Source organism: Dendropsophus ebraccatus, chromosome 1 (assembly GCF_027789765.1).
Source record: "Dendropsophus ebraccatus isolate aDenEbr1 chromosome 1, aDenEbr1.pat, whole genome shotgun sequence".
Taxonomy (NCBI): domain Eukaryota; kingdom Metazoa; phylum Chordata; class Amphibia; order Anura; family Hylidae; genus Dendropsophus; species Dendropsophus ebraccatus.
In genome coordinates, this window is record NC_091454.1 from 146,338,376 (window position 1) to 146,354,661 (window position 16,286).

General features: G+C 44.3%; 1 protein-coding gene across 2 annotated transcripts in view; it reads right to left on the reverse strand.

Moving 5' to 3' along the window:
• Window positions 1–16,286, reverse strand: part of CSK (C-terminal Src kinase) — a 59,819-nt gene that overhangs the window by 18,229 nt on the left and 25,304 nt on the right. Inside the window, exons 2-4 of one of the 2 annotated variants that reach the window (XM_069981476.1) lie at window positions 13,384–13,460; window positions 11,436–11,549; window positions 7,779–7,891 (exon numbers count right to left, since the gene is read on the reverse strand). In XM_069981476.1, coding sequence (XP_069837577.1) covers window positions 7,779–7,891; window positions 11,436–11,549; window positions 13,384–13,398 — 242 coding nt within the window. In that variant the 5' untranslated portion in view covers window positions 13,399–13,460. Of the gene's footprint in view, window positions 1–1,865; window positions 1,971–7,778; window positions 7,892–11,435; window positions 11,550–13,383; window positions 13,461–16,286 lie in introns of those variants that run through there. The other variant, XM_069981486.1, reaches the window with a different exon arrangement.

A 16,286-nucleotide genomic window follows, 5' to 3' on the forward strand; every position in this document is an offset into this window, starting at 1 on the left:
TTTCTGATGACACATTCCCCTTAAAGCTGTTGGATGTTATGCCTCCCTAATTCATTTAGTTTCCAGAGGTCATTGCCAAATGTGAAAATCAGACTTTAATTAACTGTCTGAATAACACCGCTTATATTATATGCTCTCAGCATAGTTTATGGATTCTTCATTTCAAAGTAAATAATCATAGATATATTAAGAAGAGTATTTTCTCTAGTTCTTTTTAACGGCATGTATTGCATAGATTTGTTTTTAATGATTGGATCCAGAATATGTTCTTTTTCTAATATGCTCTGTGACCTGTGCTAAGGTCATTCCCCACGGAGGGGTTGACTAAGCAGTAAGGTTCATCTGTATTTTCAATCTACTGGTATCACCTTATAATTCTTTTGTTATAGTGCCAACTTATTTTGCAGCACTTTACATAGTTTATCATCACTCAAATCAGTTCCTGTCCCCATTAGAGCTTACAATCTAAATTCACCTGTTTGTTCTGGTTGTGCAGCCTTTTATGTATACTTACCCATGCTCCCGCACTGTCCTGCTGCCTTTTCACCACATTGCCTGTTCACCACAGCTGCCACTGACAGGCTGCTCAGCCAATCAATGACCAAGACGGGACAGCTCCAAGGCCAGTGATCGGCTGAGAGGCCTGTCACCGAAGAGACAAGGCTAGAAGTGTCAGCAGCAGCCGTGGTGAGCGTGAGAATGTGGAGAAAAGGCAGCAGGACACCAGGAGGGCCGGGACACGTAAGTATTACTTTATACTGTAAGTGCTTTAGCATCAGTGTAAAAACTGTAATACAGTGCCTTGCGAATATATTCACCCCCTTTGGTATTCTGTAACATCGCTTCCTTGAATCATAATGGATTTTTGGGAGTTTTGTATCATTTGATTTACACATGTCCATCCCAATATGTATTTATTGTACAAAAAAAAATGAAGACAAAACAAAAAGAACCTGTAAAACTTGGATCCACCTGCCTCCAATCCCACACTGGTGACAGACCATATTGATTAGCGCTTCCTGGACTTCTCTCAAAACAGAGGAAATGCCAGCTCAGCCAATCACTTTTAAACGTACAATTAAGGCTCAAGAATGCCCCACTAAGCTAGATGTGTTGCCTAATGTATGGCAGTCTATAAATCATGCCGCAGTTTCTCAAATAGACTGCGGTTTGGGCTTTAGCTAGGCCATTCTAAGACAATTCAATGTTGCCCTTTAAACGTTAGTGTCATTTTAGCAATACGTTTAGGGTCCTTGTCCTCCTAAAAGGTAAAAACACATCTCTGCTACAATCAAAATAGGTTTTCCTTAAAGGGGTTATCCATCATGGCATTATGCATCCATTGCCATGCTCATTACCATGGGAATAGTGTTCTTGGGGTAATGAAATGTGCTGATTATTTTTTTTACCTCGCACGTGCGGTGCTCCGCTGAATTTTTTTTTTTCCTCGCTCCCTCTCCCATCCTTGATTGATAGTCAGCTGAAAGCTGAACCGTGTTTCCAAATCTCATAACTGTACTGTGCATACAAATTGTGCCCAGGTGTGAGATTTGGAAATGAAGATCAGCTGCCTGTTAATAAAGCAGAGATAGGGATGGAATGGGGAGTAAGGAGACGCTACAATGGGACAAAAGCAAAACTGCCACTACCAATGATCCAGAAACCTTAAAAAATTAGGAAAATACACAAAATATCTAAGGAGACCAAAATAAAAAGTAGATGACTACTTTTGTGCCTATGATTCCCTACACATATACAACAAACCATTGTGATGGAGGAAGTTTCAGACTGCTATAAAAAAAAAAAACAACTTCAAAACAATTTCCAAACACAGCAAAAACATAAAGAACAAACCAAACAATTACCTGGATACTGAAATTGTAGAGGAATATACTGGCATCTGAGACATTGCTATCGCTCCTGTATATGTATCATGTATCAGCACGGACATACAGCAATAAGAGTGTACATACAATACAGCACCAGGAAGTATTTGAGAAAATATTCTCCAATATTTATGCAAATGAGGCTCAAAGGGCAAAACTGAAAGTGAGACAAGCTGCAAATGTAATGTCAAGATAAAATCAGGTGAGCAAATGCAGGGAAGGTATAAATAATGTCAGTAAGAACAAGGATGTGATTGGCAATACCTGAAATTTAGTCACTAATATTAAAGAGGTTTTCTTGGATATTAAGAAGTATAAAAGTGCTACAAAATGTGGATATATGCATAAATATAGATATTTCACTACCTCCTTGTGTTCTTGGTGCTTTCTTGTAATCCTCTATTACCCCAGCATATGCTGCTCATAGTAAAGAAACACTTCCTGCTCTCTCCAATTCTTTTTCCTAGCAGCCTGCTTCCCCCAACCTGCACGCTCCCACTCCTAGCAGCCTGCATCCCTCCAACAACTCATACTAGCAGCCTGCCTCTCCGACTTGTTATATCCCACTCCTTCTTCTAGCAGCCTGAATCCCAGGCCTGCTCCCTCCCATTCCTCCTCTGAGGAGGCTGAATCCACAGCCTGTTCCCAGCCTCTTTACCTCCGAGCAGCCTGAATTCTGAGCTTGCTCCCTTTCCACTCCTCCTCCTAGCAGCCTGCATCCCGTCTGCTCCCTCCCACACCTCCTAGCAGCCTGAATCCAAGGTCTGCTCCTTCCCACTGCTCCTTCTGGCAGCTTGCATCCCAGTCTGCTCTCTCCCACTTCTTTTAGTAGCCTGAATCCCCATCTGCTCTCTCCCACTCCTCCTAGCAGCCTGAATCCAAGGTCTGCTCCTTCCCACTGCTCCTTCTAGCAGCCTGCATCCCAAGCCTGCTCCCTCCCACTCCTCCTTCTAGCAGCCTGCATCCCAAGCCTGCTCTCTCCCACTCCTCCTTCTAGCAGCATGCATGCCTGGCCTGTTCCCTTCCATTCCTCCTTCTAGCAGCCTGCATCCCAAGCCTGCTCCCTCCCACTCCTTCTAGCAGCATGCATGCCTGGCCTGTTCCCTCCCACTCCTCCTTCTAGCAGCCTGCATCCCAAGCCTGCTCCCTCCCATTCCTCCTTCTAGCAGCCTGCATCCCAAGCCTGCTCCCTCCCACTCCTCCTTCTAGCAGCCTGCATCCCAAGCCTGTTCCCTCCCACTCCTCCTTCTAGCAGCCTGCATCCCAAGCCTGCTCTCTCCCACTCCTCCTAGCAGCCTGCATGCCTGGCCTGTTCCCTTCCACTCCTCCTTCTAGCAGCCTGCATCCCAAGCCTGTTCCCTCCCACTCCTCCTTCTAGCAGCCTGCATCCCAAGCCTGCTCTCTCCCACTCCTTCTAGCAGCCTGCATCCCAAGCCTGCTCTCTCCCACTCCTCCTAGCAGCCTGCATGCCTGGCCTGTTCCCTCCCACTCCTCCTTCTAGCAGCCTGCATCCCAAGCCTGCTCTCTCCCACTCCTCCTTCTAGCAGCCTGCATCCTCGGTCTGCTTCCTTCCACTCCTCCTCCTGTATTCCCGCCAAGTTCATCCCATTGGCAAGTTGGATCCTGCATCCCCAGTCTGTTCCCTCCCACTCCTCCTTCTAGCAGCCTGCATCCCAAGCCTGCTCTCTCCCACTCCTCCTTCTAGCAGCCTGCATCCTCGGTCTGCTTCTTTCCACTCCTCCTCCTGTATTCCCGCCAAGTTCATCCCATTGGCAAGTTGGATCCTGCATCCCCAGTCTGTTCCCTCCCACTCCTTCTAGCAGCCTGTATCCCAGGCCTGTTCCCTCCCACTCCTTCTTCTAGCAACATGCATCCCCCCCACTCCTCCTTCTAGCAGCCTGCATCCCTGGTCTGCTTTCTTCCACTCCTCCTCCTGTATTCTCGCCCAGCTCATCCCATTGGCAAGTTGGATCCCACTAAAAAAAAAAAATCATGTGCTGTGCCCATTAGGCTGTGTTCATATTTGTTCATGTCTCCCCTCCTACAAACCTTTTTACTACACTGCGTTATGCACAGCAGTTATGCACATCACCGTTTTGACTACAATTTAATAGATTTACGGTACATGTAATGGTATAGTGTCGGTGCCAAAATAGTACTGCAACAATATGCATTGTTGTGCAGAGGGCTGTGGAAGGATATTAGGTTATGAAGTGGACCACGGGTGGGGAGAAATGGAAGCTAGAGGCTGCAAACCAGTGTCAAAGCTATTAAGAGAGTTGAAGAGGACCAGCATTATGGCAGTGAAGATCATGTGATAGATGGCCGCCACCTGATATTGAGGAAAACCAGAACACTGTTCTGGAGGTCATGTCACTGATTTCTGTTGCACTTCTAATAACTTTGAATTGACCAATTGACCAACTAAAAAAAATATATATTTTTTTAACTTTATATTTACTTGCTCCCTGGAACTGAACAAGATCCAGGTGAGACTAGGGCAAGCATACAGGTTGTAGACCATTTTATTAGTCAATAGATGATGGCTAAAATAATTTATGTATTTATTATTTTTATCACGTGGACAGAGCCCATGACGCACCCTTTCCACAGTTGGCAGATGGATGAAAAAGTTAATATCATAGGTTGACCAGGTGAGGAAGGCTAAAAAGACATGCGACTCCCAGTGAAACCAGGTAAGATGACATGTCTCAATCTAGGGCAACACCAATTCTGCAGGTGCAAGGGAGGAGTAATTCTGCAAATGACAGCCGAATGAATGACCACTGTCTGTTACTGTCATTTCTTCCCCCTGCACATCCTGCCAGAGAACCCAGCAGGGCGATACAGGAACCTATGTTTATCTGATCATCCTTGTTACCAATTAGAAGTGTTCTGATTGTGAAGACACTGTAGGCACAAGTGTAATGACATCTCAGGTTCTGCTTGGGTCAGACTTTTAGCCACAAATCAGTATTTTTTTTAACTAAGTGTTACACTTTGATTGAATATAGGCATTACTGTAATGTGCTTGACGGAACAACAATGGCTCTCTGCAAATTTGTCAAAATGTGTTACTAGTAGAGCCCGATATACGTTACACCATGACCTCTTGACTCAAGTATCGATGTGGAATAAAACATTTTTTGCATAAATTTTGCAAAACCACCACCAGACAGCAGTGTCTATAACATTTAGCCGACAGATGTACATAGGCTATAAAGTCAATGTCTAGGTATACGGTCAATAAAGGAGTTGTAAGGATAAGGATAAGGATCTGATTGGTGGTCAGTGGACAGACCTTGATCAAATTAGAAAAATATGATACCAAGACAATGGAATATTACAAGCAGTGCCGTATGGGGGAACCATGTGACAGGAGAAATATTAAACAATACTGTATCCACCAATATGGTAGATATAGTATTGCTTTTTTTGATCAGACAGGGCCTGGGTGCCAAACCCCCCACCAATCATTACAAGTAGCAGGGACAAGGACTTCTCTCCCCATAATAAATTTCACAGAGACTGAAAAACATTCTTCCAAATGTTGTTTATTGTAGTCATATACAGACCCATGCTTATAAGCAAAAAGGCTACAGTCCTTTCCAACTCAGGTGTGCTTCATCATGGTCTTAATGTTTGTCAGCCTGGGCCTGTATGTGACTACAATAAACAACATTCAGAAGACAAATGGGAGAGATTTATCAAAAGGTGTAAAATCTACACTGGTGCAAACCAGGGCTGTGCAGTGGGTAAGCCGCAGCTCCGACTCCAACTCAGACTTCTGAATTTTATCAGAACAGACTCAGACTCCTTCATAAATGGCCGGTCATATACCAGGGGAGTTATTTATCACACTGGCTCAGCAGCTTCTCCCTAATGTCCTACATGATCCTGGGGCGACTTCTGAGGGAATAAAGGAATACTGTGTATAAAGCAGATTCTCCTGTGTGTGCAGTGGATGCAGCCAGTCTCCAGCCTCCATGTCCTGAACTACTCAGAACTATAGTGATTTAGAGGTCACACATAGTGATATAGAAGGTCACTGTGGGGGGCACGCAATAGCATGCACAAACACACACACAGCCTGCTGCAGCCATAGCATACACACACACCAACACAGCCTGCTGCAGCTATAGCGCGCACACACACACACAGCCTGCTGCAGCCATAGCATACACACACACCCACACAGCCTGCTGCAGCTATAGCGCGCACACACACACACAGCCTGCTGCAGCCATAGCACACACACCTTGCTGCAGCCATAGCGCGCACACACACACACACACACTGCTGCCATAGCACGCGCACACACACAGCCTGCTGCAGCCATAGCATACACACACAGCCTGCTGCAGCCATAGCATACACACACAGCCTACTGCAGCCAAAGCGAGCGAGCGCGCGCACGTGCACACACACACACACAGCCATAGAACACTGAAGAAAAACACACAATCTTCTCCCAGAGAGAAAACACCACACTGAGGACAGAGGTTACAGCTACACTACTTATGTCTCCTCCTCCTCCTCATTATTACACAGGATATCTTCATATTACACTGCTGCTCATATACAGTCATCCAGCATCCAGGAAGAGACGGGCACAGATCTCCCCCCCACACAATGGACTCTTCCAACTTTTCCATGACCCCCCTTATGTAAAAGGGCCAGTGTCCTATTAGAATGTTGCTCATAATATATATTCATGAGCAAAACTTGTAAAATTCCAAAAGATTTTTTTGAAGCTGGAATCGGAACATTTATTTCCGACTCCAGCCAAAACTAGCTCAGACTCCAGCCAAAACTAGCTCCGACTCTACTACTCCGACTCCACAGCCCTGGTGCAAACTGCCCACAACAACCAATCATAGCTCAGCTTTCCGCTCAGGCAAAATGAAAGCTGGGCTGTGATTGGTTGCTGGGGGCAGTTTACACCAGTCTAAATTTTACACCGTTTGATAAATCATGCCAAATGTGTATGCTGCAGTCACTCCATTCTCGGTGCTGTATACACACAGTCTCTTATATGACCCAAGTGAATATAGAGTTTAAAAAGCGTGAAGTGGAGCGCTACGCCAGGAGGACCGTACAAGGCATATTCTCAGGTGTTGCATTTCTCTCCCTGTGTCTCTCCTCGTTGTAGCAGACGGTTCTATAAAAGGTCTAGTATAGCCATGACAAAAGTCATATTACATTTGTATGGAACCAGCCTAACTTGGATAGCTAAATGTAACACACCACTGCAGTGGTCAGAAGATGATGATACCAAGATCTGACCATTAACCCCTTCTTCAATCCTAGACTACCAAAGACAGTGACCTCGAGCCATTCAATGCCTTAGACCTTTAGAAAAGTTTAGTAGTATAAAATAGATTTACCCTGTTTTTGGTTGAAAATAACATATTTCAGTAAATTATAGAATTCCAGCTAACTGTTGCCACTCCAATTTTTGCTTTCGGTATATTGTATTATATATTTGCTTGTCTGAGATTGAATAAAAATACTGTTTTATACTATAGACAAATCTATTGATATGATATGGAATGATGTTCGGTGTTAAAGGAAAAATCCAGGAATGCAGGGGAGGAGGTGGGTGAACATAACATGCACCTACCTCCCAGGCTCCAGCACTGGGGTCCTCTGTCCATGTCCCAGGTCCCCACTTAAACCTAGAAGCGGTCAGGGATCGGGAGCTGGAGCGGAGGATAGAGGACCCCAGTGCTGTAGCCAGGAAGGTAAGTGCATGTTGTTACGTTCCCCCACCACCTCCCCGGCAGTTTTGAAAACAAAGTCTGTGCCTGGACTTCTTCTTTAATGATGGGATACTATTCATAGTACAAGAATTATTGTAAAATATTAGCACCATATGCTGGATATACTTACGGCATTAGACTAAGCTTTGTTCCAGATTTTACTCCTTCCCTCTTCTGTACATAGTTAGCAGGTATAAAGCCAACTTGGCCAACTTTATTCTTTGCTTTGTACCAGTTAGGATCCTGCATGAAAACATACACAATCATAATACAGCACATCACAAACCCAGAACAGTCTATTGTATATGGGTGGCTATTTATGCTACATATAACAAGGGTCCGGTTGTATGACACTGCTCTATTTGCTCCATATCTATGCCATAAGTTCACAGCTTAAAATGGAAGATCTACCTAAAAAAAAAGTTTTATTGTTCAAAATCAAAAATTCTAAATTAAGAAACTTTGCAAAAGGGCTTAATATATCACATCCATCATTTTGTGCACTGCCCCTAAGGAGGCCCTTAAAGTATAGTACACTGTATATAGTCTTAGCCTGCAGTCAGACACTTTCCATATATCCCCAACATGTTACTAACCAACAATATGCAAGTCAGTAAGAAGTAAGGGAACAGAGAGGAGAGCATTATTTGAGGATCAGAGTTTGTTTCAGCTGACACACAGGTCTAAAGAGGAGCTGTAGGTATGAAACAATGCAGTACTTTCTGAAAAAATTGCTTCAGTTCTCATTTCAGATACACTGGAACAAAAATATGGTTGCAAAGGTGGAGTTTAAAGGGGTAGTGCGGCGGTAAAGAATTATTCACAGACTAACACACATTACAAAGTTATACAACTTTGTAATGTGTGTTATGTCTGTGTATGGCACCCTTCCCCGTGTCCCACCACCCCCACCCGTGTACCCGGAAGTGTGGTGCGCTATACTCACCTGTCACATGCCAACACCCGTCTCTGATCTTCAGCGAGTGACGTCTTCTTTGGGCGTACAGCAAACAGCTCCGACTGTCCCGAATGCCGGCCGCCCTCTGCAGCGTTATCCGATTCTCAGCCGCGATTGGCTGAGCATAACTGTGCTCAGCCAATCGCGGCTGAGCACAGTTGTGACGCGGCGGAGGGGGGGGGGGGGCGGCAGCGACTCCGTCCGAAGATGACGTTTGGCACAAGATGGCGGACGGCCCTCGACACGGATCAGGTAATTTATAATGCACCACACTTCCGGGTACACGGGTGGGGGTGGTGGGACACGGGGAACGGGGCGATTCACAGACACAACATACATTACAAAGTTGTATAACTTTGTAATGTGTGTTATTCTGTGAATAATTTCTGAGCGCCGCACTACCCCTTTAAGTGAGCTAGTAGCAGTCATGAGAGTTCCCCAGATATTCCTCACATACCTGGCATTCTTTACCTATTTCTGTAACCCTTGTATCCTCTAAATCCCTATCTATTACTGCTCAGACCCCTGGTTCCTGGTTAATAATTGGGAGGAGTAATGCTGGGTTTACACGGAGCGATAATTCACCCAATCGTACGATTAACGATTTCTAAGTAAAGATTTTTCTTTTATAACGATCAGCGTTTAGATGGAACGATATATCGTACAGAAAGTTCGTTTTCCGATCGTTTTGCGATCGCTTAAGCCTATCTCGCACATAGGAAAAATCAGTGAACGACTGTTTACACGGAACGATCGGCGAATTTTTTGCGAACGACGAACGATGATTTAAGAACCTGTTAAAAGATCAAAATGAACGATTTCTCGCTCGTCATTCGATCGTTCGCTGCGTTTACACGTACGATTTGTGTTCGAATTCGATCGTTATCGTGCAAATTCGCACGATAATTGTTCCGTGTAAACCCAGCATAAGGGTCCATTTACACAGAAAGATTATCTCACAGATTATCTGCCAAAGATTTGAAGCCAAAGCCAGGAATGGATTTGAAAAGAGGAGAAATCTCCTTTATGACCTGATCTCTGTTTATAGTCTGTTTCTGGCTTTGGCTTAAAATTTTTGGCAGATAATCTTTCTGTGTAAATGGACCCTAATCAATCCTCCCCATTAGGACTTGTTTACAGACCGCGTGGAACAAAATGTCCTATGCCTTGTTACCTGTGGTCATAGAGACCTTTTCTAAAAGGCTTTTGATCAAAGCGGTTAAAGTGTATAGCTCTGATTATTTCATTACTATGACACTGGTCAAAGGGTGCGTATATTAGACAGTAATAGTCTCGCTAGGCAAGTATTAGGATCTTAGGCCTCATTCACAAGTGCTGTTCGAAATTGCTGAAATTACTTTAAAGCGATTCTGTACCCACAATCTGTCCCTCCCAAACCACTTATACCTTTGGATGGCTGCTTTTAATCCAAGATCTGTCCTGGGGTCCGTTCGGCAGGGGATGCAGTTATTGTCCTAAAAACAACTTTTAATCCTACAGTGCTGTGTCTAACGGCCGGGGCTTACATTTGTATATGCATTAGGCTGGCACCACCTCTCCATCCTTCCTCCCCACCCTCCTCATCATTAGGAATGATCAAGGAACATTTACTGCTGTTTGAGCTTTGCACAGGTGTATTAACGATCCAGCCCATGTTCATTATACACACAGCTGGGGAATAGGAAGCAATCTGCCTGAAGCATTCCTAATGATGAGGAGGGTGGGGAGGAAGGACAGAGAGGGTGTGCCAGCCTAATGCATATACAAATGTAAGCCCCGGCCGTTAGACACAGCGCTGCCGGATTAAAAGTTGTTTTTATGACAATAACTGCATCCCCTGCCGAACGGACCCCAGGACAGATCTTGGATTAAAAGCAGCTATCTGAAGGTACAAGTGGTTTGCGTGTACGGAGTCACTTTAAAACCGGCAGCCTGTGCCCTACGAGAGTGGCCTAGATTGTGCGTGCATTAGGCTGGCACAACCTCTCTGTGATTAAAAGCAGCTATCCGAAGGTACAAGTGGTTTGCGGGAGTCAGATTGTGGGTACAGAGTCGCTTTAAGTGAATAGGGGAAATATAAGATCTCAGGTGCTAGAGGTCAGACAACTGAATGGATGAGCTGCCTTAAGACGTCATGTCTCAAGCCGCAGCTCAGACAAGAATGCGGGACGGGAGAACGGAGCGTCACGATCCGGGACCCGGCGCTGGAATCGGGGAGGTAAGTGACCGACTGCCTCTATCCACCCCTTTCCCGGCCATACCCTAAAAATAGCCCCCGCCCGGAGTACCCCTTTAACTTCTTGCTTAGGCTATACTTGATATACTTGATATGATTTGATAAACTATGTAGTTACCAAACTGCAGTGTTTAACAACATATCCTACATAGAACATTACTGAAATTATACATATTATGTAAGCTGTTCTGGGCAAGCCTATAAAAAGGCTGTACATTCTGGAGAAGGCATTTATTAAGAGCAGCATATGTGTATGCTGGTCATAAACAAAAGTGCCCTGTGGCAGATTTATTAATATCAATAAATTTGGCACATGTGAGGATGAAGGAGAGGATGCTCCCTCCATGCTACGTAGTGTCCCTTGCCTGTCCATTTGACACTAGTTGGTGCCCCAGCAAAAAGTCTGACATTTCTGCACAAACACACATTTTGTGCCATCTACATAACTTTTTAGCCGCCTCTATTATAAAGGCAATAGCAGTTTTTACTTGGCATTTTGTCGGCCCAGTGTACACAGCTCTGTTCAGCATAATGTGAGGAGGATTTAGATTAGATCTAGTTGCTCTTATAGCAATAACAGGATTTTACTGTACCCTGGTCACAGCCACAATTGTCAAGACTTCTCCTTTCGTAAATGGAAGATCCTGTTCTGTTCTCCTCTGGAAGTCATAGTTAGCGACACATTCTGTACCAGCTTGCCAGGGTGTCTACGGAATCAAGAAAGTTTAATTAAATAAAATACACTCACCGGCCACTTTATTAGGTACACCTGTCCAACTGCACGTTACCACTTAATTTCTAATCAGCCAATCACATGGCGGCAATTAGGCATGTAGACATGGTCAAGACAATCTCCTGCAGTTCAAACCGAGCATCAGTATGGGGAAGAAAGGTGATTTGAGTGCCTTTGAACGTGGCATAGTTGTTGTTGCCAGAAGGGCTGGTCTGAGTATTTCAGAAACCGCTGATCTACTGGGATTTTCACGCACAACCATCTCTAGGGTTTACAGAGAATGGTCCGAAAAAGAAAAAACATCCAGTGAGCGGCGGTTCTGTGGACGGAAATGCCTTGTTGATGCCGGAGGTCAGAGGAGAATGGGCAGACTGGTTCGAGCTGATAGAAAGGCAACAGTGACTCAAATATCCAACTGTTACAACCAAGGTAGGCAGAAGAGCATCTCTGAACGCACAGTACGCCGACCTTTGAGGCAGATGGGCTACAGCAGCAGAAGACCACACCGGGTGCCACTCCTTTCAGCTAGGAACAGGAAACTGAGCCTACAATTTGCACAAGCTCATCGAAATTGGACAGTAGAAGATTGGAAAAACGTTGCCTGGTCTGATGAGTCTCTATTTCTGCTGCGACCTTTGGATGGTAGGGTCAGAAATTGGCGTCAACAACATGAAAGCATGGATCCATCCTGCCTACTATCAACTGTTCAGGCTGGTGGTGGTGGTGTCATGGTGAGGGGAAAATTTTCTTGGCACTCTTTGGGCCCCTTGGTACCAACTGAGCATCGTTGCAACGCCACAGCCTACCTGAGTATTGTTGCAGACCATGTCCATCCCTTTATGACCACAATGTACCCAACATCTGATGGCTACTTTCAGCAGGATAATGCGCCATGTCATAAAGCTAGAATCATCTCAGACTGGTTTCTTGAACATGACAATGAGTTCACTGTACTCAAATGGCCTCCACAGTCACCAGATCTCAATCCAATAGAGCATCTTTGGGATGTGGTGGAACGGGAGATTCGCATCATGGATGTGCAGCCGACAAATCTGCGGCAACTGTGTGATGCCATCATGTCAATATGGACCAAAATCTCTGAGGAATGCTTCCAGCACCTTGTTGTATCTATGCCACGAAGAATTGAGGCAGTTCTGAAGGCAAAAGGGGGTCCAACCCGTTACTAGCATGGTGTACCTAATAAAGTGGCCGGTGAGTGTATATTAATAGTTAATGTTGAAAATAAGGTTCTTTTAAAGGAACCTAATCAGCAGAATTGTGCTAATATGGTTCCCAGCAGCACAGTGTAGTTCTACTGTGCAGCTCGCGGAGAATACCAGCCACGTCTGCGGCTCTAGCTTTACAAAGGGAAAAGGTAGTTTTAGTCCTGTGCGCAAGGCTGGGAGAGGGGTCTAGTCTAGATGACTAGTCATCTGGGCTGGGGAGCTGCCTGTGACTAGTCATGGCTCTCTGCCTGTCAGCACGCAGTGTGGGGATGATTGACAGGCCGAGAGGCCACTAACGAGTCTCTCTGCCTGTAAATCATCCACACAAAGCCATGACTGACCTACTGCTGCAGCTGCGACTGGTATGATAAGGGAGCTGCACAGAAGATTTATAATGTGCAGCTGGGGACTATATAAGCACAATAATGCTGATTGGCTCCCTCTGGGGTAAAAGAGCCAAGATTCATCTGATCCAATAAGATCATTGGTAATTCCTGCAGACTACTATATATTGAGGGGGAAAAATTATAAATAAAAAAGAGGTTTAGTTAGGTGGTCTTTATTTCAGACCCTCAAACTCACCTGCACCACAGACATTTTGCGAGTGATGTTTGTAAAGGAGACTCACAGGGACGGTATTCTGCAGAGTATCATCAGACCTAAGGAAAAAAAAAAAAAAAAAAAACGAACAAAAAACACAAAAAGTAAGTTAACACAGTATCATCAACTACAAAAATTTAGTTTCCATATGATTTCCAAAGACAACAAAATTATTAGTATTTTCTAGGTAGCTTCTAAGGCAAAATAAGTTAACAACCCCAGAGCACTAGTCGATCCCTTAAACCAGTGTTTGTGAATATGCAGTACGCGGCGCACATTGAGGGGGTATGTGCAAGGAGTTTAAAAAACAACAAAAACTCTTGCTTTTAGTGTCAATCAACGCAGCTCCAGACACCACCCACCTTCCTTCTCCCAACATCATATCTATAGCAGTCAGAAACATTCTGGCCCAACAACAGCGCATGCAGGGTGGTGCTTGGTGATGATGCTGGGGTAAGGAAGATGTGTGGGTGGATTGCCTCAGGAGCAGTACTGATTGGTCCTGAGGCACCAGACACCAAAGTTCCCCCAACCTCCAAAATCTTCCACCAACTGCAGTCCTTCCCCGCACAGTGACTCCCCTGCACGTCAGCATCTCCTCCTGCTTTTTATGGTGCCACATACCTGATCACATGGGGCCTCCATGGCTACCTGGCAAATCGGCTAGATCATTATTAAACAAGGGAACATAACTTACACCTCAAAAACTCATACACCCTCTCATACATATGGTTAGCCTAGTGCTGGACAAATACTCGAGAACATGATATATCAAATCTGTCTTCTGCAACGGTCTCTCCACTTATATCAGATGTATAGAATAACAAACTATTCATCACTATGCCCATAGGTAAAGGTATTAACATTACATGAAATAGGATAAAGCTGAGAAGATATGCAGCACAAGGTGAAAAGGTTGCACATTATTACCATCACCAAACACTTCAGACTACTTAGCTACAGCCACATTACAGGAAGTGGGTTTGTTACACAGTGTGGAAAGTTAGCAGACACCCACATAGATGGCAGTTTGATTTTGTAGTATTCTTAGCAATATTATATCTAAGTATAGCCAGGCTTATTGATCTGGTAGTAGAGTTAGTGATTAGGTAAATCAGTCGCTATGACATGCCTGACAGCCAGTAAAATGAACATTATAGCAACCCACACATACTGTATTACAATAGTGGGTATTCTTAAAGGGAACATGTCACATTGTGCATGCAGTCTGATCTACCAGTATTAAGTTATAGAGCAGGAGGAGCGGAGCAGGTCGACATATTGTTCAAGGATAACTTGTCATTCTGAGGTTTGTAGTCAAGTGGGTGGTCCTACTCAGTGACTGACACACATACTGGGGAAAAGTAGCACCGCCCACTTCACAAATAAGAACAGAAGTAACAAATGTTAAAGAGATAAATGACAAGTTTTACAAGAACTTATTAAAACTACACATTTATTTGCTCAGCTCATCTTGCTCTATAACAAGATGGCGTCAGATTTTCAATGTTACAGGTTGCCTTTAAAGACAACAAAAACTAGTTTCATCCAAAAACAGATTTTCTTTTATGTAGAGGTAAAAAAATAAAATATTGTTGACTGATACATGACTATATCTCATTACTGGACCATTGTATATATTGTGCATACATGAATACGTCTGGTCATGGTAACAAGTACAAAACCAAAATATATTACATGACTAAAAGCTTAGTTAACGCAGTTAGGAATAAATGACTCCTAGGAATAAAATACAGCACAAAAGACAGACGCCAGGGACATAAAAATGTTAAATCACACAGTTTACTGGATTACTGTGAAAATCTTAGATCGGTTACTTTTTACATCTAGTGATACGCTATGTGTACACATTCTGCTGCTAAAGCTGACACAGAAAGGTAAAAATGTCCACCTAAAGGGGTTTTTCCAGGGATAAAAACAACATTAAAGGCTAAAATATCAAAATAAGACTGAACAGATTGCCAATACTCAAATTTCTATAATTCCTCTTAGTTGCCATTATCTATGATCCCCCCGTTCAAATAAAACCTATTTACTAGGTATACTTAATTGATACGTCCTCCAATGCCAAGCTGTCACTATGAAGACCTAAAGATGTTTCTCCCCTCTGTGGCTATACCAGCTTCCACTCTTCTGGGAAGACTTTCAAGGCGTGCTAGTGGGGCGAGACAATAATGGACCTAGCTCACATTGTCCATTGTAGTTCATTTCAAAGGTTTTTGATGGGATTGAGGTCAGGGGTCTGTGTGGACCTGCCAAGTTGATCCACACCAAGTTTGCCCAACCATGCCTTACAGACCTTGCTTTGTGCAGCAGAGCAGTCAGGCTGGAAAAGAAAAGGGCTGAACCTAAACTGTTCCCACAAAGTTAAAAGCATACAAGCGTCCAAATGGTCTTGGTATGTTACCTGACACATTAGGATTTTCCTTCACTGGAACCAAGGGACCAAGGCCAACCCCTGAAACAGCCATCCCCACTACCACTGCATTGTCTCTCCTGCACTAAACTTTACAGTTTGCATAAATCATCCAGACAGGTAATGTCTACCTGACATTCACCAAACCCAGACTAGACAACCAGACTGCCAGTAGTGTTATTTATCACCCCTCAGAACCTTGGGTGTCCAGCGGTAGCATGGTTCTTACACCTTGACGACTTTTTTTTGCCCCCCCCCCCCGCCAAAAAAAAAATCCCTATATCAGCCTGTGGCTCCTTTGTTATGAATTGAGGCGCAGGTACAGCACATGACCTACAGCTCTATTCATTCCTATGGAGCCGCGGGTCATATGCCGTACCCACAGCTGTTTTCATAACGACTGCTGCGATCTCTTACTTGTTCCCTACCCTGTGGTAGTTTTTCTTGG